We start from the raw sequence: 27,316 nt of genomic DNA, 5'->3' as shown, positions 1-27,316 counted from the left end.
CATGCATTCAGTGCTCCTCTATTAATGAGAATTTTCATTTAAAGAATTGAGCAGCAAGAACGTGTTGCTTCTTACAGATGCGCAATGAATAATCATTTCTTTTTTCAAACAGACAAATAAGAGGGTTTTTTCTGCATTTCCTGAGACTGGAAACAGTTTCTCTTGGGGATTCCATTTATAGTTTCTGCTGCTAACGACACCAAAGAACCACACCAATGTGGTCTCCTCATAGTAAATCAAACTGTGCAGGAGGGAGGTGGGAAGTCATTGTTAAGTCATTCAAAATATATTGCATCAACAGTTTTGAAAACCTGAGGAGGGAGAAATTAAATGTAGCTTTACTCACATAAAACCTCAACAGGGTTGTTTCCTCAAGCTCTTACCTAGAAAGTTGCATGTATAGCAGCAGCTACTGAGATACAGGGTTTTCACAGGTTTGAGAAGTACCTTACTGTTACTACTCTTCACTCATTGTTTCTCTGGAATCCCATTTCTAAAAATGTTAATAGTTTTGGTTTCAGCCCAGGATTGATCAGCTTCAGGGGGAAGTCTCTGTGTACCTATAGGGTTTTAGAATTGGGGAAAATATTTTATCTTGTAGCCATTATTATTAATTGTAATTTTGTTAATTTTCCTATGCGTCTAGTCATACCCATAGAAGAAGATAAGGAACTGGCATAAATCATGGAGCTGTGACAGGCAGTGCCAAGGATTTGGCTCAAAATCCCACTTGCAAAGAATTTACAATGGTTGCAAGTGCACAAATAAGATTGCAAACCCCGAGCCACTTACTATAAGATCATATTTTATTGAAAATATCATAAACTTTATTCTACCCCTCAGGAATTCAATGGATAAATTACTTTTGAAATCCCTTTTGGAATTTTATATATAGGGCTTGGGTTTTTTTCTCTCCTTAGTTTGATTTCAGAAAAACTTATCTGTAGTATTTGGTGCTTTCTTTTTCCCAAATTTCCATCTGTAGGAGCTCTTGAATCATTTATTCTGTATTTTAATATCTTTCATTTAAAACATGCACAAAAATCTATTGCTTGGAATGCCATTCTGAGGGAAGGGTTTAGGATCTTTTAGATGCAAAATATTCTCTTTTGTATTCCTCTTTTTGAAGAGAAAGACTTCAGGATCAGCTCTGGGCAGTTTAGTGGCTTTGCTTACTTTTTGAGTATTTTAATTGGGGGCCAGAAATAGGTAGAAAAATTTTCCTTTCACTCTTTTTTTTCTTTTCAGCTCCAATTCAAGTGATGAAATTGAATAGTTGTAAGCGATCCTTTAAGTGTCCCCATTTGACCAACTTTGAGAGGCAGCAGCTTCCTGAGAGAGTTGAAGCAATGTTTGCCAATCCTTGTAAAGCATTTCACCTCTTCAGAGGCTAAAGCCTCTCAAAACCAAGAACAATTAAAGCGAGAGCCTTTCAGAGCGGCTGGGGAATTCAGCAAAATAAATCAGAAATCCTCTGCCGTGGCTCTGGAGGCTTGCCTCATTATAAGAGCAGATCTATTAGCCCCCTTGCCATTGTCTTTCATTTCTCAAGTGAGGTGATTCTAATTAAATTAATCTGCATGTCAATCTATCGGTGATCAATCAGAAGGGCTGAGGTCCCCCTTTGCGGCACTGTGCTTGCGGCTGACAGGGGCTGATAATGGAGGAAGAAATAAACTGTCGAGCAAAGTTAATTAGTCAACATAATAGGTGGATTAAACAGGAGCTGCTGATTGCTGTTTCACATGTCGAAGCATGAGGTGGGAGCTGAAACTGCAATTAACAGACAATTATTATATTTGGTTGTAAGAGGTCGCATGAATAAACATATCTCTGTGGGTTTCAGTCTTTAATCCCTTTCCCTGTTTAATGTAAGGAGAAGTGTAGGTCATTTCTTCTTATTGTTTTAGTCAAAGTTCTCGAAGGCGACGCGTGCTCCTGGCAAACCAGCAGCCAGCCGAAGGCCAAATCTTTGGCTGGGGTAAAACCCTGGGAATGCCGTGCATTTGCTGGGAAGAGGCTGTGGGAGGGGAGGCTGAACGAAAGCCAGGGAGGCTGTGAGACTGCTTGGTCTGAATGGGGTAGGAGGAGACGTGGTGTGATGAGCTCGCAGCTCTGCAAGGGGCTTGTTTCTCCATGATATTTCATGGCTCGTGTGCCCTCTGCCTGGTCAGGGATTTCCTTTAGGACCCTCAGGGTTGAGGAGTCCCTCTGGACACCTTGGAGCAACTGGGTCTTCTCCTCTGGAGCCATCATTTACCTGTTGGCTCTCCTGCCCTGGGCAGCTCTGGACAGCAGAAGTGTCTGATTCCTCCTCCAGTGCAGTCCTGCTGTGTCTCCCTCACCTCGCCTCAAATCAAGTCCCAGGTGTTGACATTGAGATAAGTTGAGAAATACAAATAATTCTAACACTGGATGAATAGGCTTGTGTTCTCCAGATCAAGCCCCCACTGTCAAGCCTGTGTGTGTGTGTAAACAAACATGCCTATACGAACTCCTTAAGATACAGCCCGGGAGAAATTTGGGCAAGTCCAACAACCTGCAGTGACTGTGCTGAGGGGAGAGCAGCAGAGAAGGGTGGGGGCGAGGCAAGCAACAACTCTCGTTACAACTTCACAAAATACACTTTTGTTTTCTTTTATTCTGAATCGATTCTCATTTGCAATGTCAACATCTCTATCTACTTCAGCGTGGAAGCTGAAGGATGATTTAGGGTGAAACACAGCTGCCCTTGTATATAGGGGAAAAAATACTTAATAAAGATCCTCTTGTTAAAATGATGGTTAACAGTGTGCTGTCTGCCACGCAGCTACAAACTCTGCAATTTGACTTAAAACTGCATCAAAAGCTTTCGATGCCAAAGACCCACTCATCAATAGCGTCTCTTGTTAGATTTGTACAGCATAAGCACCAGTTATTATGCGAAATAGCTTCGCAATTTTCTGCAGCTCCCAGCTGTTATTTATTTAACTGACTTTATTACACTCCACGCTTTTTAAAAAACGCACGGATCCATCCAGATTTTCCTCCATCTTGCTCTTGTGCTTGCAGGTCGTGGTGTCTACAACAGTCAACGTTGATGGCCATGTGTTGGCAGTGTCAGACAATATGTTTGTGCACAACAATTCCAAGCACGGGCGGAGAGCTCGAAGACTCGATCCCTCGGAAGGTACGCCTTCTTATCTGGAACATGGTAGGCAAATCATTTTCATTGGTTGGCATTGCTACTTTAAATGTGCATTTGTTTGGTTTGTGTCTCTGGCTGCTGGCTTCAAAATTGTCCTGTAAGCGTTTATTATCTCCAGGGCCAGGCATTTGAAAGGGACTGGCCTCCAGACCAAAGGGGGAATATTTGGAGTAGGTCAGCTCTAAATGTAGTGAAATGACAAACAAGTAAGCAAACATGAGTGCAGAGGTTGTCCTGTGTGTCAGTGAAGCGGGGTGATTTTTTTTTTTTACATTGGTTGCATTTATTCAGCACCCAAAATTGGAGTATGATTTTTTTCCAGACTGTCCTGATTTTTGACTGTGCATCTAAAGGATGTTGCGTATTTTCTGAAGGGCTCAGCACCCAAATTTTGCATTGCATTTCTTCTATCTATAGGGTGCTGAGCACTCTAGGAGATTCATCTGTTCCTTTGAATTGCCCTAAATGAAAGCAGAGCCCTTTTGGAAATCCATCTGCTTACTCAAGCAGTGGATGAATGTTCTTTTCTGGCTCCAGCTGTGCCAGCTGAGGACATTGCTTTTCCCACAGCTGTTTGTCTCCCCTCCTGCTCCAGGCTATTCTTCACCATGGACATGCCAGCTAGGATGGTTGTGTGCTTGCTCCCTGGTCTCCTCCAGGCCAATGAAGTTCATTTGAATTAAACCATTTAAATAATCATCTTTTGCCAATCTGGCTTGTTGCTGAAATGACTGAAGGAGAAATGGTGCAAGGCAATTTGGCTTTTCTGAAAGCACAGTAAACTTCAGCAACGGTGGGATGGGGGCACGTGGCTGGAAGCAGCCTGGGGACAGTAATCTCTTCTGTAAGGTCAGCTGGTCCTGGAAGGGAACATCTGCTGGTGGCTGTAGGTGCTTAAAATGGGAGTTGTTGAGTGCAAATGTACTTTGAAAAATCTGGATTTGATTAATGTTTTGTTTTGCTCTTTGTCCTCAAAGTTGATGACTGCTGCTGAAAAACAAAACAAAAACAGAGGGCATTTCACTCCCCTCTCCCTGTTTCAGCTTGGTAGAATAGCTCTTTGTCTTCAAAGCTGTTTGTAATCCTAAATTCAATAGGTGCTTGCTCCCTCTAAGAGATGTGTACCCTCAGCTCCCATTGAAGTAGCTGAGTGTAGAAGGCACCAGTCCTTTATTCTGGTTTGTTTCACAAATATTTGCCAAGGATCTGATGAATAATTAAATAGATTTTTCCAAAGAGTTTGAAGAAACCAGATAAAATTTTCTCTGGGAAAGCAAATGCCACTCAGAAAAATGTTAACTAGATATGTTAAAAGAAATTATTAATGCTGAGAAATGGGAAAATGTGAGGGTTTGTACTGCTCAGTGGATTCCTGTGGAAATACTTTTCTATTCTGTTTATGCTTTCAGGCATCAGTCCTGCAAGCACTTATGCATATATTTAAGATTATACTCACATATGGTCCTGTTGGGATCAATGAGGCTTCTTGTGTCAGAGAAGCTGAGGGTATTGATAAGTGTTTGCAGAATCGGGTCTGTAGTTCACACTTACTAACCTAAAATTCTTAGCTCAGCAGCGTTTCTCATTATATAAACATAACTTACATCTGTATTTATTTAGCTCTAACTTTTTATGTAGGCTACGAGCCATTTTCAGCCATAATTCATGTTATAGAAATTTTTTTTCATCCTGCCAACAACCTAATTTAATAAACAAACCACTGTCATAATTTTTACTGAAATTTATAAGGAATGTATGAACTCTGTCTTTATTAATTAGCAGAAGGCATTACAAAGGGAAACTTCTTTCTGTTCAACTTTGTAACCTTTCCATTAAGTCTAGTCTTAAAAAAAAAATCCTATTTTTTTTTCCTATATTCCTGCTAAAGTAGTTGCCATATTTTTTTTTTCTTTTTTCCCCATTGCAGTCTTCCCAGTGCATGTTTTTGGTCGAGGCAATACTTAATTTCTCTTACATAAATGCCCTCATTCTCATGCACGGTGGTGTCTCATTTTACCACAGCTGTCGTTACCACTCCTACAACCTGAGGGATTCTGTTGGCAAAAAGCAACAAAAAAAAAGATAATTCTCTGCTTACGTAGCTGCACACACCTGAGTTACTGTGCTGATATTAAAAGTCGACATCTGCAAAATATCTCCATATGTACATTTTGTGGGAAAGGTGATTTTTCTAATCTGCTTTCTCAGGCACCTCTCAAGCAAGCTCATAAAGCAACTGCTAGTAAATTCTTACTTTTGAATAGCAACCTTCACACTACAAAATTGCTCTCTTCCCAAAGGCATGGTGGAGCCTTTCTTTTTAACCGAAATCCTTCAGTCCAGCTCTCCAGGAATTCTCTGGACTTGTGAGTCCAAGAAACAGGAAAAAAAAAAATTAAAATCTAGTAACTGTTGTTATGATGTTATTAGGTATCTAAAACACTGAACTAAAGAAACAAAAAGAAAGGAAAAGGCTTAATGCTATTGAATTTTGGACAAGACCCATTGGAACAGATGACAGTTTCCTCCACTGAAAATAATTTCTGCATTCAGTTCGAGTCACAAAAAGTATTATTTTTGTCCAGTTTTTGGAATTTCTATTTTGGGTAATATCACAGGCAGTTTGTTTGCCTCTCCTCTTCCCAGCTTTTCTGCTGGGGAAGGGGAAGGATGGATTGACCTGAGCTGTACCCATAAGGAGGGAGGTGGGAAGTGAACGTAGTCATGGTTTGTCTCTGGTTCATTGCTCTGGTGAGCAACTGCTCATCACAGGTTTGTAAAATCTGGGATCTGACTATAATACACCCTTGACCAAATGTAGTCCTGTGGACTTTTCCAGATGTTTAACTTCTTAACACAAATATCTGATGGCAATAGAGATGAATGCCTGACTGTGAGGGCTGGGCAAAGGGGAGACAGAACGTAGCAAGGTGTGCTTGTTGTTGTGTTTACTTAGACAATACCCAGCTTATTTTTCCTTACAAACTTGTGTTTGCTGCTCTGAAACATGGAGCTACAGTTTATTTGACACCTCAAACACACTTTGGGGGCCAAAAATCTGAAGGAAAGCTGCACCTCCCAAGCCACTCAGGAGCCTGGTGTCTCCACATTTGGGTTTCACCATCTCATTAGTAGGTAGCCTCAATTATTTTTGGGACATGCAACACATCTTTATTTATATCTTGCTTGTCAGACTCTTCACTCAGTAATATGAATGTTCTTTTTTGTAGCTCCTTTCTCTGAATATATTTGTATCCACATGCTGCCCCCTTGAAGCCAGTGGGTTAAGCAGCTCATCTTTCAAATAAATGTATTAAAAGTAATAGCTGGCAGAGGCCAATTATTATTTCATCCATCTCTGTGTGGTATAAATAGGGTAAGCCACAGTAATCTGTGGTTTTCAATAATTACCACTTTTTCATTCACAAATAGTTGGATCCTCACTGGTTTTATATTTATGGTAAACCAGAAAGCCGGTGTAGTTGACCTTTCCAAATTATATATATATAGTAAGATGTATAGTCAAGAGCCAACAGGCTCCAACCAGTAGATATATTTGAGCTTGTAGTTCACCCCAGGGTGTCAGTTTTAAAAGCAAAATCTTCCCAATGAAATTTAAGTGATGAACTTATGGAAGGGGAGAGTTCTGGCAGGGCTTGCAAGAACTCTTTTCAAGTTTACCAGCAATAAATCCACTGCAAAGCTTCCAGTTAAAACTCTCATATCATTGCAAACTAAAAATTCTTTTTTCTCCTCAAAGCTTTTGAATGTCTTTACAAGAATGTAAAGCCAATTGCAGCATCAGTTTCTCTATTATTTTTCCTCACTGGCAGAATGCAATGCCCTCGAAAAATGATAGTCCCTGAGACCCTGTCAGTTTGCATGCTCTAACACTTTATTATCTAATGATCTAATATGCAACAAGGCAAAGAGGGGGTGCTTATCACCCTGACAGGATGCCTAAGAGAAGTGACTAAATTACTTTATGTACCATTAGCACTAGCTGCCACGGTGAACTCACTGCGAGCATTTATGCAAATATTCCTGAATACATTCAAGTGGCCTTGTCAGGAAGACGACTGACAAGCAGCTTAAATGCTTGGGGTTTTAAAGGGACAGTTTTATTTCTTTTTTCTTTGCCTTCCTCCTCCATGGGAGAGCACTGAAGAATTAGGTGATGGTGAGGTTTGCTGACGATTTGGTTCTGAGTCAGCTCAACAGCAGCAGCAGATGAAAAGATGCAGGGTAGAAACACACAAATGAAAAGATGTGATGTCAGAGTTTGCAAGTGGAAGTGGAGATAAGCATGAATTTCAAAGCAACGCCCTACTGTTATTTTAATATGAAATATACATAAAGCCCTGTGTGTTTATATCTAAAATAAGTCATTATGTAGCAAAACCATTGCTACTGGTTGCCTTAAACTGGAGAGGATAGTGCATGGCTGGGTTATTTGATCGCTCTGTTGTGGTACCTGAGACAGCCAAGCTTTTACAATGTTATTTTAGCTCATGACAGCAATGAGTGACTCCAACCGTTTGTCTGCAGGTGCAAAACCTCCTACAAGAAATAAAAAGCAGTGGTGGCTGTGCCTCAGCTGGACATGACAAGTAGAAACTCTTGTCAGCAGTGGGGCATTTAAAGAGATTTTCTTGCCAATCCTGCCCATCCTGGGCCATCTAAGAGTTCACAGTTACTGCACAATCACAGATATTCCACTGAGTCTTCGTATCTGAAGGCAGAAATGATTGCTAGGCTGTGCCTTAGTGAATGAGGTATTTTCTGTTTGGATTATTAAAAAAAGGAAAAATTTCCCCCACCTTATAAACTATTTTGAGAGGATAATCTTTAAAATAAAGCTTTGAGACTGAATGTCCTTAAATCTCATTTCTAGTCTGCCTGGAACAGAATTGTTGAGGACAGACATTGAATACTGTGACTTCAGTTGCACGTGGTGGGTGATTCCTGGAAGGTGCTGAGAAATCTGACTTAGTGACCTTCTTCTTGTGCCCTAAGTGGCTCTGGCACAATTAATCACTAAATTTTGGGCAGCATGTAGAGTTGTGAAGAGGATGACCCTATCAGCTTCATTTTAACCATTTTATTCCTCAGTTCCTTGGTGTGGTGCCTCTTGCTGTGCTACTTGATGAAATTGTCGCTCCAAGACAAAATACTGACTGAAGCAAAAATTTTAGCAAGTTGAGACGAGTTAATCTTCAAGACTTCATACATTTTACCCTTGGTTGGTATAGGCTCAAGTTGTTCATCAAAGTTAGGGACTGTTGCATTAAAAAACTGCTCGAGTTTAAACAAAGAAACATTAAAATTTGACTTCTTTCATCTGTGGGTGGGAGCACCTGTTACAGTTTAGTGCTGAGCTTAAGAATGTTTTTGTGATTATATGAAAAATATAAACACACAAGCTTTTTCTGCATCATATCATTCCATATAGAGAAATGCAGTGGGCTTGATTTATTATTTAGAAGGAAAATATTGAAAAAAAATATTAGGATTCTACCACTCCACTTGAGGGGATCTTGTATGTTATTCTGAGTTATGTCTGCTTTCTAATTTATTTTCTATGAGGGAAGAATACCTTGGGTTGTTGGACATTTCTATGCATACACAGGGGAAAAAATGTGACTTTCAGAACATTGCACAACATGGATAGTAATAACAGTAAGTGAGCCTTGATATACTGAAGAATTGCAAAACTTCAAGCTGGAAATAATTTTCTTTATTTTTGCCAAGTTGTCTTTTTCATATCGGTTCCTTCATAAATGCAGTGACTCATAAATTCAGGCAATTTTTAACATAATGGCTTGTTATGTGTTCTTGGAGCCTGACCTCACTGAGTGTATAATATTAACCTTTTCACTACCCTGTGGACTTACTCTGTTTCACAAAATGAGGGAATGGTTGGGGCTGGAAGGGAGCTCTGGAGATCATCCAGTCCAACTCCCTGCTAGGACAGGTTTGCCTGGAGCAGGCTGCACAGGATCACATCCAGCCAGGATTTGAATATCTCCAGAGAAGGAGACTCCACAACCTCTCTGGGCAGCCTGGTCCAGTGCTCTGATACCCTCAAAACAAATTTTTGTTCTCATAATCAGATTGAATTTCTAATACAAGTGAGAACACCAGGGCTGGATTAGCTCAAAATGTGAATTTGGGTGGAGTTGGAGCATCTGTCCCTCCAAAAAGACAAAACATGGCCAGAGTTAAGATGCTTTACTTCAGAGAATTGGTAGCTAAAGGCTCATGATGATCTCAGCAAGATTTTAACTCTGGGAAGCACTGAACTAAGTTTCCAATACTGTGGCAGGTTCTCTGTGTGTTGTAAATGTTGAGTAAGGAGGTGATGTTTTCCTAAAAAATGTGTGGCAGGTCAGGGAGAGGTTAAGGTTTGGGTAATTCCTCACCTGGGAATTGCTGGATGAGGTTCTCTGATGGGTGCTGTGCAGGATGTCAGGCTGGGTGATCAGAATTCTCTCTTCAGGAGGGAAATCTTGGGATCCATCAGATCAGCAGAACATGGCAGTGCTAGGATTTGTACTTTGTACTAAGCTCCAGTTTAGGCAACCAAAACTGGGTTAACTAAATTGTGCCCCACTGAATTTTGCCGTTGTCTTTTTTTTTTTTTTTAATCTTCACCAGAGCAGAGTGACTGTTTGCAGGCCCAAATCCCTTATTCCTCCTTGGGTATTACTGAGAATTGCACAAGAACTGGGTGGGTGGGTAGGTGGAGCTGCCCTTCTCACAGCCAGTCACGCCAAACGAAAAGCAGAAAATCTTTTGTTTCTCTTTGTCTGGGTCATAAATCATCCATTATGGAGAGGTACTCAAAAGCCTGGAATATCTGGCTGGAGCAATCCTGATCTTTCAAAATTTATTTTTAGTCTGAGGCTAAATGAAAACAAGATTTAAACAATTCAGATGGATTCTTAATGGCTGGTTTAAGCGAGGAGATTCCAGAATTTCAGTTCTGCCATTAGAGTGTATCTATTGCATGAAGTTGGAGGTTTGAGTTTGTGGGTTTTTTTGGTTTTTAAACATTATTGTGTAACATATTTGTGTTAACACATCTGCAGGAGACTTAGGAGATAGCATTTGAGGTATTCTAGTCATTGATGAAAGGCTTGCTGTTACATAATGTCCATGGAAATATCTTCTGAAAAGCAAATTTGAATACTCCAGTTACCACAGTTAGAAAAGATTTCCCTCTGACAGTCACCTATCAGGGATTTAAGGGCCCATTTAACTGAGAAAGGAAAATTGGGAATGGGAAACACCTCGATTTTACAAAGACAAGATGTGTCAGTTTCTAGCCATGAGCAGCTGCCCTTTATGTTTTTCAAATAAATAAATAAAATGCCCCCAAACAGCCCTTCCCCGTGAATATCTAAGGGAGGTCAAACTATGATATGTTGTTACCCTTTATTGTTACGAGGTTGTCATGAATTTATGGAAAAATAGTACCTGGATGAAGAGAGAGAGAATTTTTTGAATTTCCCTGAGGAGCTTTCAGGACTTTACTCCCAAAATTGCAAAAAGAAGAAAACATGAGGAAATCTATCAGTGAGTTTTGATACAGATTTTCACAGAAACAACTGTTTTGTCACAGCAGACCAATAAGGGAGGAAAGTTCAGATGGAAATTCTCCAACCACCATAAGTGTTGACTCTTGTTTGGAGAGCTTGACCAACCATTTGGTGAAGAATTTGAGATTTCTCTCCAGACCCCAGAGGAACTGGAATAGAATCATGCAAGTAGAAAAAGCTGAACTCCCCTGTTTGGCAGAATCTTCACAGGTACCAGAACAGGGGAACATTCAGCAGCACTCAAATAGGAAATGAATATTTATAGATAATGAGTATTCATTACATTTTAATTTGCTTTGCTGGCCACCATGTCACAAATACAATGGTACAATAGGGGAGAAGAATGACTTTAGGATTGGAGAAATGTTTGAGAGACACTCCACTGTGGCAGTGAAGTTTTGCTGGGCATTTTTTTCCCAACCTTCCAAAATGGGCACACCAAGAATTGACAAAACGTCATGTTATTGTAGTATGATTAATATTATTTCTGGAAAAATTCCTCTAGCTTTTTAGTTATAGGATACCTTTATTGGTGGGAAAAGTTGCTTTTTTCACTCTGTTTTCCTGCTGGTTTGGGGAGATTTCAAAGGAAAATAATTTTGTAAAGTGTGCTTTGGAAGTGGAAGGCCAAGAATTAGGAATTTTTTGAGAATTCTTCTGGATGTTATAAAATGTCATGATTTTCAAAGAATTCAAAGAATTTCAAAGTATTTTCACAGCAGCTTACAGGTATCTGGACACTTACAAATATCTCATGTTGAACACCCCAGTATTTAAATATCTCAAAGCAATCAGTGGTTATAAAAGGCCTTTGCTCCCATGAAACTTAAGTCTAAAGCTGTGAATCAACTCAGTGATAACAATCTCAGGATTAAAGGTTTGGTTAAGTGAAAATTTTCCACAAAACTGTCATTTAGAATATTCAGTTTAGAAAACTTCACAAATAATGAACTCATCTTGTCATTGAACTGAGAGAGGATTGGAGTGAGCATTCAAGTCTCTGTCTGCCAAGTGTTTCCCCAGAAAAATGAATATTTGACAAGGCTCCTCCACATGCAAGGAAAGGAGTTAATAGCATAAACCAGGATACTGATGCAGAAAATGGAGCCCACCAGGGTGGGATGTTTGGAGTTGTTATTCTAATCTGGCTTGCTATTTGAAAGTTATTAATGTTTAGTAGTAAAGAATAAAAAATAAGCTACTAATAATTAATATTGGAATGAAGAAAGGCTTTGTGTTTGGCCCAAATCCAGAGTACAAGATCTTTGGGAGTGTATGGCATTGCAAAAAGTGTGCTTTCATTAAAGGCAGTAGTATAACTTCATAAAGTGGTTTTTAAAATCTTAGCCCAAACTGTTTGCTGAGCATAACCAGAAAGCTTTGTGTGTCACAATTAGTCCTTTCTGCTTTCCACCCTCATTCCATGAATTTATAGCTCTCTTTGTGACAAAACAAATCCTTAGCGTGAAAGTGACTGTAATATAAGCAGTGCTGGTTTATGACCTCACTGAGCAAAGCAAATGGGCTTAGGAAGTTTATTAAAAAGATCAAGAATAAAGTCTCATGAAAAATTTGGCTGAAATTTAGAAGTTTAAGGTTGTTTCTCAAAAGTAATTCAAACATTTTGATGTGCAAATTAAGGTACAATGGCCACCGTGAAACACTTAATGAGATACTGCCCTTCATGATGTGGATGTTTAGGATTTTCTGAACTTGTGATCTATTTTTTGTGAGACAAGTGATCATCCAAGAGTGTGGGTATCCCAAAACAATTTTTTGGGGGAATTCTTGGACCTGAAGCCAAACTTGTAAAGCACTAAGGTGCCTAAAGCTGCAGGTGGGTGTTTAGTGGGATTCTTAAAACTCTGGCTACAGAATTTCTCTCTGTCTGTGAGGTACTTTTGAAAATTCCATTAGTTGCTTACAGGAACCACTGGATTGGTGGATGCTTCCAAAATTCTGGTCCCAGGTGCTGCAGGAACCTGTGTGCTGTTTGCTGTCCTACCCTTGAAGTGCCTGTTAGCACTGGGAACTTAAGGAAGCTCAGAATTAATTATGTTTGGTTAACACCATATCATTATGGTTTTGTAGCAGCTTTCTCGGAGGTTCTGTATCTATCCCAAGAAAAAGCAGAGTGCTGTTCCCACAGAGGTCCCTTCTGAGTTGTGAAATGGCAGCAGAGTGCTGGATCTCTCCCTGCTGCTGGAGGCTGAACAGACAGCTCGTGTTGCTGCTCCCTGAAAACCCAGGCTTGCATATGGAATTCATAGGTTTGGTGTTACCTGATCCATGCCCGGAGGAAGGCCAGCACTCCCAGCAAATTCTGCCTGACCACAGCACTGCTCATCTTTCCAGCCACAGGATTAGTTCATGGGTTGGGGTTTGAGGTCACGGCACTTTCCTGCAGGACGTTCAGGTGAGAGCATTGCTCAGCTCCCTGGGCTCTTTGAGGAGAGGAAGAGAGGCAGAAGGAAATATTTCTGACCGTGTTTGGCTCTCTGAGATGCTGAAAGGTAAAGCTACTGTGATTAGGGGCCCTTTGGGGAAAATTACTCTTTTCCTGGGTTTGCAGCCCTGAAGGTGACAGTGAGTGCTGCCTTGTCCTTCAGCCCTGAGCCTGAGCAGAGGTGCCTGCAGGAAAGCCCAGAGTCAGGTGCCTGCTCAATATCAGCTGCCAAATATTTTTTATGAGGTTGCTTCTGGCTGCTCCCTACCTATGATATCGTCTTGCTGAGATCCCTTGGTACTTTCCTGAGCCAGCACGGAACTCCCCGGGTCTCCAAGGCTTGCAGAGGTGTCTTCCCATTTCTGCTTATTGTACAGAGGAAAGAGGATCCTAATTTAGGCAGGCTGACTCACCCAGCCAGGGCTGGAGTCTGACGTTTGACAGGCTGCAATGCCTGAGGTAGGTGGTCTGAATACGGCCCTAAATAAATAAATAAAAACCTAGCATGACTTTATCAGAGACACTGAAAGAACAACTTCTCTAAGCATTTGTAGGCTCGAGTCCAAAGTATTCACTCCGATTTTCAGCGTGCTGGTTTTATGTGGTGTCATTGCTGGACAGATACTATGAACTATAAATACAATTTTATGCTTATGTTTTTGCAAGTAAAGCCTAAATGGCTGGGAGGGGGTGCCTGACCCTGCACTGGGAGCAGCACAAAGAACAGAGGAAGGAACAGTCTGAGAGACACAGCACAGCAGAGACAAGAGGGTCTCAGTCTGTGCAACGCAGCCACGGCTGCTGCTTGAAATGCAGTGCAGGTTATGCTGCCTCCATCTCTGTCCCACTGCCATCAAAACAGGGGCTGAGGATTATATTGCACTGCTGAATCTAATAACAATAATAAAAATATTATTATTACTATTATTATTAATTATATTATATTATAATAATATTACAATAATATTAACTAATTTGCGTATCTACCCTTTCCATCCCGGATATTTATTAGTGCTCAGTGTATTTCTGGCCAGAACAGAAATTTAGTTAAACCCTCTGATCAGTGGGGTGCTTTTCCTGCAGAGGAGCCAGATTCCCTACCTTCCCCCTTGGCCCAGGGCTTGGAAACCCGAGGCCGAGCATTGGACCTGGGTCCCTCCGTTGGCAGCTCCAGTAACCTGTCAGAGGCAGCCCGAGCACAATTTTTGCACATGATGAATATGGATCTTTGCTGCATCTGGCAGGCTGCAACAATGAATGCAGGAGACTGTCATTAATAGATAATAAAAGCAGAAAGAAACATTAGTGGGAATAAGCTTTTCTTTTACTGGGACTGATTATTACTTTTTTGTTCTTGGGCTGTGACTGGATCAAGCTACCAGCGCTGTGTGCACGCATGTGTTTTGTTGCTGGCTGTTTTTTAATCTGAAATATTTAACCATGACATCTTCAAAGTGCGACTGTGTCAGACATCCTCATACACTAATAGATTTCAAAGATGAAGAGCCTTGCTGCTTTATGTTTAGTCATGCCTTCATCTATAAATTTATGGCAGTATTATGGTTTAATGAATTGAACAAGTCCCAGAACAACAACAAAAATGCTCTTTTGTTTGAATTTAGATACAGCGCACTTTGTTCTTCAAACGAGTAATAAAACCAATATGTTTCTTTAGTGGTAAACTTGGGGGTGACTTCATCTCACATTACCAATCAAGCACTCAGGGAGCTGTACATGTACAAGTGTGTGTGTGGTAAACGGGTGCTGTCAGTGGCGGTGTTGGACGTAGGCTGAGCATTCGTATTCTGATAGTGATAGGCAAACCTCCCCGAACAGATGGAGCAGAGTTCAGCACAAAGGTTTAATCCTATCAGGATGATTCCTGTATGGCCATCTGGATAATCCGGTGCACAAATTCAGTGCCTGTTAAAAGTACAACGTAGGCCAAGATTAGCGTCACAGATTTTCCACTAGACTTGTTCATATTTGACTTTATGATTCTCAGACTCCAGAAAATTGCATTAGAGAGCCTGTGATTTGTGAGAGAAATCAGATGAGGAATAAGAACTCTTAGGGTACTTGAATTTCCCTTGAAGAAACTGGATTACAGGCACTCCCTGTCCCTGGGAGAACTGCTTTGTGTTTCTGCACGGGTTGTTCTTGTTTCTGAAAGATGATTACTGCGAGCTCTCTGTTGTGGGCAGACTTTCTACTGAACAAAGAGACCCCAGCTAAAAACGAATATTAGTTGGATCTTGTTTTTATCAGGAAAATAAATTCTCTGTTTCCTATAGAATCAAGTGAATTTCTGATTGTTGTGCTGTGTAATGTAGCAGGGGCAGGGTTAATTTGAGGGATGTGAGGTTCTGGTTTTTTTCTTTGTGATAGTGGAAGATGTAATAAAAATATAATTGGTACTAGTATTTAGTTTGGCACTGAGAATTTAGATTGAGATTGAAATTTATGTTTCATCTAGAGCAATTTCTGTATATCACCAACTAAACCTTGCCAGTGTGGCCATAATGTACGAGCGGATGTTGGAGCATCAAGGCTCAGCCCTGTTGTGCACTGGATGCTCTTACACCTTACAGGATTTTGTCTGGTCCTGTATTCTGACTCTGGGGAGATTTACTATGAGGGATTTACTGTTTTTTCAAGGTACTGATGAAAAATGAAAATGATAAAACAGGACCAGGGTTGGTGGTAAAGCAAACTAGGAATTTGGAAATTGCACCCACCTGCCCTTCTGTTATGCTGGGGTTCAGCAAAACAGTAAAGCACAAGGTTAACATTTAGCAAATATAAAATTCTTTGCTGGATCATGAAAGACCAGTCAGTTAAATTGGGTATGTTTTGGAGTATGCAAAGTGTGCAGCGATGTTTGTTTTGACAAACTTTTGGGCTGATTTATAGTACACACTTTGAGCTTCCATTTGCAAGGTTGCCTCTATCCTCACCCAGAAATTGCATCAGTACAACTATTTTTAAACTTCAGTGCACTTAACCAGATGCAGTCTCCTTTCTGGACATGCCTATTGTTTTTAAAACAGTCATCATGACTTAGCTGGGCTCCATAACTTCAGAAGGGAAGTTGATGGTGGAAAGCCATTGAAATGGGAAAGGCAGATACCATTTTTTTTCACTGTTATATTAACAAAATTTTAGATTCCATACTCAGATACAACAATCCCATCTATGTGTCACACCTCAGTCCCCTACATGGTGTTTATTGCCTTTGGCTTTCACACACTGTTCCTGTGCCTCTGCAAGTTGCCCCATGGGGTGGAGGAAGGAGTGAAGGAATAGAGGTGCAATAATTTGGGGGCTCATGGTAAAACATTTATCTCACTTGGAGGTCAAAATACATTTGTGCATCCCTGGGGGAGCAGAGCAGTCACAGCTTTGGGGTTGAGGTCTGAGCAAACTCCAGCAGTGGAGCTGGAGGTGCTGCCAAGGTTTGAAAGGCCCTGTGCAATATCCTTGGATGTCTGGTTTTCCTCCTGATCCAGTCTGTGCATCCCTGTGCACCTGAGCTGCTCGAGAGCACAGGGAGGGCTGAAGGTGAGGGGCTGCACGAGTTTAGAAAGGGAGAAACGTTTGGCCAAAGCCACCCACAGCAGTTACTTCATGGGCAACTCAAAATGAAAGTCCTGCAATTCTGGGGCAAAAATAATGGCTGCAAAAATTAGAGCTTAAAGCCAGCCCAAAATTTCCTAGGAATAAAAAAATCGGAGTATCACATCAAAAAAATTGACGGTAAAGTTGTTAGGCTTCTTGAAATATATATATTTAGAGAGAGCGCAGATATTTTTTCAAGAAGAATAATATACGTTTTGTTTATATATATTAATGTTTAGGCTTAACCCATATATTTAATTTAACATAATTTTGAGTGGGTTTGTAACATTGTATTTTTCTTGGGGAATTTATTGTTTGCCAAACAAATATGACAGACCTCTCTTTGGAGGTCGAATTTTACTGGCTTGCAGGGAGATACTAAGGACTCTGACTGTTTTATTAATTTTTGGAAAGCAGGAGGTAGCTCCTAAAGTAAAACAAAAAAATAACCCAAATAAGCAAAGAAACTCCTAAAACTTCCTCTGTGATTTGAAAGGGTTTAAGAGAATGAATGAAAATACATTTCTTGCAATCATACAGAGATAACTAAATCATTATTTTATGGAAATGTTGTAAGTAAAATACAGAGCAGATTTTTTTCTGTAACAGGTCTCTCATTATTCTGGATTGCCTCCTTTTTCCATGCAGTCATTTTTCAGGCACTGATCAACAACTGAGAGCTTTGGAAATCATTAAGACAAGAGAAACACAGAGGACTCCATGAAATGTAACTTTGCTAGCTGAGGCATCAGCAAGGATAAAAGAGAAACACTGGCTTAAGTATTGATTGTAGGTGGAATATTATCCCAGGTAATTTACATTTTCATTTCCCATTAATGGGAAGCGTGCATCCAAAATGTTCGGCGGAAAATCGCAGCCAAGACCTTTAATTTCACTATTGGGAAACAGAAACAATTGCAACCTTCCTTGCCTTCCCTTTCCTTTCCTTCCCCCAGCCTGCAGGGATTGCACGGCGCGTGTATTTTTGGTTCAGTGATTTCACCCGGTGCAGATGTCACGAAGGACCGGGAGGAGGTTGCCATTTTTGGCAGGGTGCTGTAATCTTTAAGTTTTGCGTATCCTAAACCCCCCAAACATCGAGGAGAGGCAAAGGAGAGGACTGGGAAGGGGGAGCAGGGCATCACATCCTTGTGCCTCGCACAAAGCTGCCTGAGTTATCTGCTGGAGAGGGAAACCTCTGCTGCCCTGCTTCCTGCACAGCAGCTGCTCATTGTCAGCAGAGAATGGGAGACAGGCCCGGCTCGAGATGCAAGAGGAAGGCAGGAAGATCATCACTTCACCCAGATAAGCACCAAACACATTGTTTCGCTTAGGAGTGAAGATTTAATGCTCCAGTAAAATGCGTTAAAGCTCTGCCACATTCCCTTTCCCTGAAGTGTCCGTGACTGACCCTTTGGGCTGGTCCTGAGGACTTTTCCCCATCGAGGCTGGTTTCATAAACTTTGTTGCTTTCAGCTGCCTGTGCCCCAGCAATGCCCCACAGACTCAGACCAGGCTGGAGTGACACCACTGCCTGGCCAGACACAATTTTGAGGGTTCCCCCTTTCATCATGCTCAGAGTACTGAGCAGCCTGACCATTCCCGCTTCTCAGGAATGAGGATATTATTTAGGGGAAAACAAAACCACCCCAAACCCAAACAATCCCCTCAACTCAACAAAACAACCTAGCTCAACCCCTCAAAAATATTTGGCTTATTCTTTTAAACTGGAAAAAGTCCCAGAATTTGTGCTGAGTCCTGGGGCCAAGGTGTTGGCATTGCTGTGCTGCTGCTGGTCCTGGTGTGATGCTGGATCAGCCCTGCCCTGCACAGGGGGTCCACTCATGCCCCAAGGCTGCTGTGAAATGAGAAGCCCCAGTTCTGTACCCATTGCTCAGATCTTGGGAGATTTTCACAGGGCACTGCTCAACTATTTTAAAAAATCAAGCTCCTTACCCTGCAACTTCTTCAGCGGGGGTTTTAAGGCCTTACTTGGGTGGTTTGTTGAATCACAACTTCCATAAGTTATGGGTTTGTGTGCTTCAAACTGATTTGTGTTGATATTCTGAAAAATCAGTCGTTTGGCGAAAGCATTTAACGGGTTGCAGGATCAGACCCATAAACTGTGGGTTAATCTGTGGCTCATTTATTTATTTAGCCTGAAATTAGGTTTTACCCAAGGAAAAAAAGAAGGAAAATCAAATTAAATTCCAGATATTTTCAGTACTTCCTCTAAGATGAGACATAAATTCCCTGTTCCTCTTAATTCCCAGTTTTAACTGCCTTTATGCAACTCTCCTTGCGTGTCACAATACTGTTAGAGAGAAGAAAAATAAAAGCATGTGCCCTATCATTTAAACTCCTGTTGTGATGCAGCAACTGTTGTCAGAGCCTCATCTATGGAATAACAGAGGATGAAACCACACTTCATGATAAAAACTGCAGGCGAGGTCATTCTTACAGTCACCAGCACAAACTGGATATTAATCATGGAGCAAATACATTTCAGAAGCTAAATAGGAGCAGTCCCAGAGCCCTGCTGATAGCTGTGCATCCCACTAATTCACCTCAGTGAACATTTACCTCTAAGCTCAATTAACCCTTATTCCAAGGCCACCCATAAACTTTGTGGTAAATACGGTTTTTTCCCTCCGGCCTCTGTTTTCTATCAGTGGAACAGATCATTTCTGTTGGAGGATAAAAAGCTATCTCTGTTTAGAAATGCAGGTCCCTAATTAAGAGTATGAAACGTCCAGTGTGTGCTTGTGAGGGGCTGGAGTTGGTGGAGTATTGATTCTGTAAATTCAGATGCTCCTGAGGGCATCTGTTATTTCTTCTGTCATCAGGTGCTGTTTGAGGCAGGTAGAAATGCTCAGGGGGCAGAAGGGTGATGGTGTGGGGGAGAGGAATTTCCTACTGCAGCTGCCTGCGCACAAAGTTAGTTGTTAAACGTGTGCAAGAAGCTTAGAGGAGACGTTAATGCTGTTGTTTTGTTGTTATTATTATTATTGTTATTAGTATTATTAGCACTGTTATTATTCTCCCTGCCAAGCATTGTTCAGAGGCGAATTGGAAATGTGGTAATTAGGCCCTGACTGGTAGTGTAGTACTTGTGTCCTGAGCCAAAGTTCAACGCCCTGAAATGAAATTTAAACCAATTAATCTGTTAGATTTTTATCGCTTGTCCGTGTTTTCTCAGCAATTCCCTCAGCACGTGGCCTTTGATCAACTCTCATACAAAAGCTAAAATGTGTGCCTGCTGCTAGCAAGATGGGGCTGACATTAACATGGCACTCATAAAACAATCAGAGCAGTGAAGCCCTCAAACAGACAGGGCAGAGTAATATTTAATAAAAGCGCACACATAATCTTCAGAATTAGCATTTTGTGCCTTGCAGTACCTTTGGGAGAAGAGCTTTTATTTGTGGAGTGATCATTATTATAACAAAGAAGAGCTACCTAATAATTTCCACTTTAACTCTGCAATATGCCATGAGCATTTCTGAACCATTATGCTAAACTGTGGCGGGGTAATCATTTTATTGTCACAGTTTGAGGGAAGAAAAATCCCTGTATATCAGTAGCTGGGAAGTGTGGGAACACAGGAACACGCTGGCACACGCAGCACACAACAAGAAACTTTTCCTTTTTTTGCTCCCCATGTGCTGGAGCTGGTACCTGCCATCCTTTGTACGGGAGGCGAGCAGATTTTAACAATGCGCACTTGGAGAAAAATGAAGTTTCATAAGAACGTTGTTTTCTTTCAAGGTTTTTGCTCATAAATCTTTACCATTTATTGATAGAACCCTCAGCTTTGAAGTCAGTGGCAGGATTCCCACTGGCCTCAGTAAGTTTGGGATTTTTCTCTGACATCTCTCTGTGAGCTTGGCCCGCAGGAGCAGCACGGTGGGACGTGGCAGAGGTGGGCACTGATATTATGCAGAGAAGGAGAGCAGCTCATTAAGGCTCATAACCATTAGGCCATTTCAGCACGTGGAGGATGTGGCCTCATCACCTTCAGCCAGGAGCTGCAAGGTCCTGCTTTGGTTTTCCCTCAGCCCAGCTGTTCTGAAAAAACACAGTGAATGTGACATGCTCACACCAAAGAGTCTGAAAGTCCTGTCTGATAGCTGGGCTACCAAACTCTTCTGGTTCTTATTGTAGTTGGCTTCCAGCTGTTCATTCAACAACAACAGAAAAGTTCATATATGTAGGAATGAGCAATTATTTTTTTTTGTTATAATTCTTCCCTGAACTTAAAATCTGTTCACATTATCAATCACATACTCTTTACTGCCTTGATCAGGACTGGTCCAAAGTCCTTCACTGAATTTTATTATCAGTGAAGCTTCAGACTTTGACTAAGTCTATTTTTCTACAGAAAAGCTAAATTTTATGTAACCTTTTTTCCTATTTGTTTTAAAAAGACTGTTTCAGAAATTATGTTTTGGGGTTACAGAAGGGCATGAGAAGTGATAATATTTTGAAACAAAACATTTAGTTTTTCTTGGAGGTATTGAAAAGTGCTGTAGTTAATTCCAGATACAGATTCTGGAACTTTGCATTCTCAAAAGAAAAAAAAAAGGTCTGTATTTTGGTTTGTCTTCTGACCAAAACAAAATGTAGAAAAATCAAGGCTTCCAGTGAAAAGATTATTCTGCCTAGCTCTGTTTTCTTAGGGTTGCACAGAAGTAAACACCTTCCAGACAGTGCTTTGAAAATTGCCAAGTGATTAAGAGCAGAAGTATGAAGAGCTGAGGGCCTGAGCTGGCCAGACATTTGTACCAGGGGCATAAATAGAGCTGAGGTCATCCCTTGCCCCCTCCCAGGGTTACCTGTGGTGATGCTGCAAACGGGACCCAATTCCATCCTCCTTGGTGCTCCAAGAAAAGGGCCTGGGAAGGACAGAGTTTCAGACCAGTGTCCTGAATGACACCGGTTATTGCAAATATGTCATTGTATAAACATGTTTCGTGCCCTCAAAAACAGGTAGCAGTCTGGATGCCTCCCTCAGCACGTCTTCCTTGGGATGCAGCCCTTCAGGGCGCCTTCCCTGGCTGGGCAGCACCTCCTGCAGCCCTTCCAACCTCTACAGACACTTGCACTTTTAAATAAGAGAAGTTGTGTGGGGGAAGTTGAGGAGTCCCTCTGGTTTTTTGACATGGGAAAATAAAGCCCTGAAATCTTTTGGGAATGCACAGTGCTCTAACTCCATCTCAGGCTGTGCCTGCAAGGGGCACCATCCTGCCCTGTTCATTAAACCACCAAGTCCTGACTTTTTATCCTCAGGGGAGATGTCCTGGGCTATTGCCAGCATATTGATGAGACACTGATTCAGCACAATTTCTACATATTTAAATAAAATGTCGTGTGCTGGTGGTCACAGTGGTTTTGCAGGTGACAGTGTCCCAGTGAAGAGCTCACAGCCCCAGGTCAGCACAGAGCCCTCAGTGTCTGCCTCAGGCCCCCTGGCTGCCATGGATGGGACTTGGCACATGTTTGATATGAAACAAATACATTTATAAAATATGAGAATCAAATACATAAGACAGCCCAGGCAGGGCAGCCACTTGAACCTCTGGGTGCAATGTAGGGAACACAAAGAACATCACAACATAAAGAACAAGAACTTTATTTTGTGGGGTCCTGAAACTGCACAAGAATATCTTGTATTCATTTTAAAGATTACTTGAATCTATAATTTTCAATTGTAGAGTCATTTATGTTGGAAAAAACCTCTAAGACTGAGTTCAACTGCAAACCCAGCACTGCCAAGCCCACCACTAAACCATGTCCCCATGTGCCACATCTACATGGTTTTTAAATACCTCCAGGGATGGTGACTCAACCACTTCCCTGGGCAGCCTCTTCCAGTGCTTGACAACCCTTTCAGCAAAGCCTGCATATGTTTTCTGTTAATGGCTTATGGTCTCAAATAGTTTTTATTCACTGGTATTTAGGAAAAAAGAATGTTGCTTGTAGTCTTTAAGAAAAGTAGCTCATTCTCTGACACATGGGAAACTGATTATCTCTGGGTTTTATTGTGGGGGTTATGTGTCCACAATCAACTGGGAATACTGGAAAGGGTGTGAGTTGGAAGTGATTTTAATTTTTATTTATGAAAATGTTTGATTCTGTGAAAGGACTAGATGGCATTTTGAAAAGCTGCTTTCACTGTAAATCTGTTGCTGTGAACTTGGCTGAAGGGAAAGCATTTGCTTTTGGACATCACAGTGGTTTTTATGCACAGTTTTATGCAAGCAACTTGAATCCAAATTAAACATATTGGAGTTACTTCTGTGTGCGCACTACGTTTTCGTGACGGTAATGTCAGGATGTTTCTTTTGTTAGCTCATGTAGAAGTTAATGGCTGTACTCCGCCAAGTTTGGAGTAGGGTAATGATTTTTTTCCTGCCTGTTTGTGTTTTTCCCTGGAGCTGGCATCCCCATCAGCTTAAGTAGTGGAAAAGTTTGTGCCTGACACTTGCAACCTTCTGTAGGTAGGGCCAGGGTCTGTTCGCTGCCCATCCGTGTCTGCCACCACCAGTGGTGTGAGTCTGGGGCAGTGCTCACAGAAACCCTGCTCAGGGTGACTCAGCTGCTCCCTTTCCAGCTCCCTCCTGCTGCCCACCTGCCCACCCTGCCCAGGGGCTGGGGAAAGGAGCTTCCCTGCAGCCACCGTGGCTCTTGCAATTAGCGCCAACCAACCAGAACTTCACTGCGGAGTCGTAAAGATGCGCGGGGTCTCTTTAGCACTTTATGTCTGGAGCATTTTGAATTAGGCTTCTGTGAATGAATTAATTTTCTGTCTTTACAATTAGAAGAATTTAGGACATGGGCTGTGCCTCATTAAGTAACTCACTACGTTGCCACGTTGAGTAACTCATGAGGGCAATGGTTTTACCCTTGTGTGCTAACACATCCCCATCTTCCTAGTAAATCCTTACCTGAGTGCCTGAGTGCTCTTCCTTGAGTACGTCATCAAATAAGCAAAGTTACAAACCAAATTAACAGCTCAATCAGCCTTCCCATCAAGTAGCAATTCACAGCCAAATGCCACCAACTCTAAAATTGGGCAGTGGCATCCGTTCCTGAGTTTGCAGTTCAATTTCTTCCCTCTGGCATCATAGCTACAGGAAAGAATGATCCTTTCCAACACTGAGGTTGGCTGATGGAGTTATGCTGCTCCTTGAACCTGTTTTCCATGAGTAATGAAATTGTTGAGGTACTTGCTTTACTTAGAATGTTATCTAATGTTACCAGTGCCATATTCTCACCTCATGCTGTATCAGCAAGGAAAAGTTGGTGGCATCTTGAGTGAAGTTGCTTCTTTCCATCAGCCTATGTGACCACCCTGAGACTCTACAGCAGAGAATTACCCAAGGCTTTCTGCCTATTTTTACAGTAATGTTATTTCTGTTGCTTCAGCACAGTTAAATTCCAAGGTGCCCCAGTGCTACAGAGGAGGAGAATCAATATATGAATGTTTATACTGCCCCAGCCCACTAATATTTGAGCTGCTTCTGCTTACAAAGTCTTAAACCAGAAGCTCTCAGTCCAAGATTTGAGCAGCACTTGAGTTTTCAACATTCTCTCAGAGGCTCTGAAGAGACACAATGCCAAGAAAGTGGCTGTGAGACTCCATGGATATGGCAAAATGTGCTGCACACACATCTTGTTTACCCTGTGGATGCAATACAACTGGAATGACTGGATGGCAGCTGTGGCTTTTGCTTGTGGGGTGTTGTTTTCTGTTTTGGAGTAGCCAAAGCATTAATCAGGGCAGGATGGTTTAATACTGAACAACCTGGATCTGATTGCAGAATAGTTAGAGAAATGCTGAGGGTTACACCCTTTTTTATTTTGCCAATATTTTCCATAATATTTATGGGAGTTTCCTTGGTGAGTTTGGGTTCTGATGGATAATAAAGCAAGCTTACTGGAGATTGTTTTATTAACTTAGGTCTTGCGCATTTCACATACAATAAAAAAGGGATGCGTCCTGATTTCCAACTGGTCTCTGCCCATCATGCTGTGATTTTTTTTTTGTTAATGTACGATTAAAAAAAAATATGTTTTCAATGCAGATAATAAATCCAAACAGAAATTAATTAAGGAAAAAAAATGCTTCTAAACATAGAGTTTGAGGTCATGCATATGTACTACAAAGAACCTGATTGCTGAAATCTTTGTGTTAGTAAAGGGGGGGGAAAATGAAAGCTCCTTTTATTTTATTTTTCTCACGTCTTCTATCATTAAAATCCAGTTCTAACAGCAGAATACTTCTCTTTTTCATGTGTGTTGAAAAGCAGCTACACCATGTATCAAAGCCATCAGTCCAAGTGAAGGATGGACTACGGGAGGTGCCACTGTCATCATCATAGGAGACAATTTCTTTGATGGGTTACAGGTCATATTCGGCACCATGCTGGTTTGGAGTGAGGTAGGTGTTGTCTGAACGCTAATGTCTAATAGCTTTGTCTCCTTGTAGCCAGCCTGTCCTTTCTCTGGGCCACATGCTAAATCAGCAACAAATGTCGACATGCAAATCCTTGCCTCACTCAGTTTTATGAAAATAATTAGTCAAATTTACCTGTGGCAGGAATCCATTACAGCCAGGGGGATTTGCATCTCCTCTTGCTGGCCCGGAATTCAGCTCAGTGGGTTTTATTCCAAGGGAAGGGGAGGGTAAATGCCCGTGTGAATAATTCTGCGTTTAGTGCTACAATAGCTGAGGGCCCACAGGAAACAAACATTTAGGTGATCCCACTTTCCAGGGAAACTGGCTGCTGGTAGCTGCAGCTCAATGAGATGGAGATTGCAGAAATTCAGCACCTCTGAGTAGCTTATCCCTAAAATCTGGCTACTTGGTATAAGCATCATTTTCATATCAGCAACCAAATGCACTGCGTTGTATCCACAGTGGACTCCTCATACCTAGCAGGGGCCCCTCTAGTTTCACAGGAAGCCTTTCCTTGTTTCTTATCCATTTTTTTTGCTGTTGTTATTCCTCCCTGCTCCTTAGATCCTGTCTTTTCCTGGCACATAATTAATCGCGGAGCCTGACATTCCCCAAAAAACCTGTGGAAAGTTAAAACCCAGGCAGCATCACCCCAGTGGCCATGGCCAGGGTTGTAGAAACTATGGCAGAGTTCCCCCACTGGCACAGGGAGGTTTATATTTTGAACTTAGGGCTTTCCAAAAGCATTTTTGAGGTTTAATAAGAAATTATCATTTTCACTATTTTAATAGTGAAAAAAAACCCCAGCCTCCCTGAAATATCTGTGCAACGCTTCCCAATGGTGAGAGGATCTTCTGATGCTTTACCTTACATCCTGTAAATCTTAAATCAACACCATAGCTTAATTTATATCCAGCACATTCCCCCTACCGATTCCATTGCACATATGGTGGCATTTTTTCCACGTGAAGAGTATTCTCTAATGTCCTTCACTGTTCTCTCTCTCTCTCTCATCCTTCCACTTGAGGACAAGTGTGGATGAAAGGGCATTCCAGAAAAGGAGAGATGGTAAATGAGCCCTATTCTGAAGCCCTTATGTGATCATGAAAGTGCCCCCTGGGCCCAGTGTAAGCATTTTGTGTGTTAGTATTGAAGCCATTATGGCTGCAGACATTTAACAGGGAAAGGTGAAGGGGCTGGGAGGAAAGTGCTCTGATTTTGGTGCTGCAGAATTGGATCTTTCATTATAAATCTTGATTCTATTTATTAGTGGAAGCCATTAATTGTCAATTTCTAATCTCAGGAGACTGAATGCGGGTCAAAACATTGTTGCTGATGGTTGCAAGGCCTTGTCATGGAATTAATAATGTTAGAGGGGGTCCAGCCCGAAGCCAGTCTGTTGTCTGGGAGTGCTGCAATGGGCTGCAAGCTGGTGGGAGGAAAACTCTTCCACTGCCTCTCCCTTACAGAACTGCTTCTCATTTCATAATCTATGAGAGCAGTCAAAAATCATATGGCAGAAAAGAACATTCTTTCTAAAAGAAGCAGACAAACATGGTAAACAAGTGCAGAAATGCATGAGCTCTCTGAGTGATCCCTAAATAATAGTGATCTATAAATAATTCAAATTACACGTACAAGCCACCTATGAAGTACAAAATAAGTTCTTTCATTTGCCTTCCCATTTCTAAAAATGTCTAAGGCATTTTCAGTGCCCAAGAAGAATATTTTTGTTTTACTTTAATAGAGTATAAAACTGAACTGTCAGTCCTCTGAATCTGAGTCCATTACAAAACTGGAGCAGGCTCATCTCGAGTTGCCAGGAAGGCCCAGTTAGGAGCAAACTTGGCCAGGTTATTTTGTCATTGAACTCTGGACAAATTTTAAAGTTCATCCTGTTGTTTCATGGATCCAAAGAAAGCATAATTTTAACTGGGCTTCAGAAAATCCCAAACAAAATCAGATAGGCAGAGACTAAAGAAAAAGAATGAGCCTTGCAGAGC

General features: G+C 41.4%; 1 protein-coding gene across 8 annotated transcripts in view; it reads left to right on the top strand.

Moving 5' to 3' along the window:
* Positions 1–27,316, top strand: part of EBF1 (EBF transcription factor 1) — a 265,258-nt gene that overhangs the window by 172,415 nt on the left and 65,527 nt on the right. For 3 of the 8 annotated variants that reach the window (XM_063413417.1, XM_063413421.1, XM_063413422.1), the window contains exons 8-9: positions 3,052–3,193; positions 25,162–25,295. In XM_063413417.1, the coding sequence (XP_063269487.1) occupies positions 3,052–3,193; positions 25,162–25,295 (276 nt within the window). The remainder of the gene's footprint in view (positions 1–3,051; positions 3,194–25,161; positions 25,296–27,316) is intronic. The other 5 variants (XM_063413420.1, XM_063413424.1, XM_063413418.1 and 2 more) reach the window with 3 other exon arrangements.

The sequence above is a fragment of the Prinia subflava genome, chromosome 16, assembly GCF_021018805.1.
Source record: "Prinia subflava isolate CZ2003 ecotype Zambia chromosome 16, Cam_Psub_1.2, whole genome shotgun sequence".
Lineage (NCBI taxonomy): Eukaryota > Metazoa > Chordata > Aves > Passeriformes > Cisticolidae > Prinia > Prinia subflava.
This window is presented reverse-complemented; position numbering and strand designations above follow the sequence as displayed.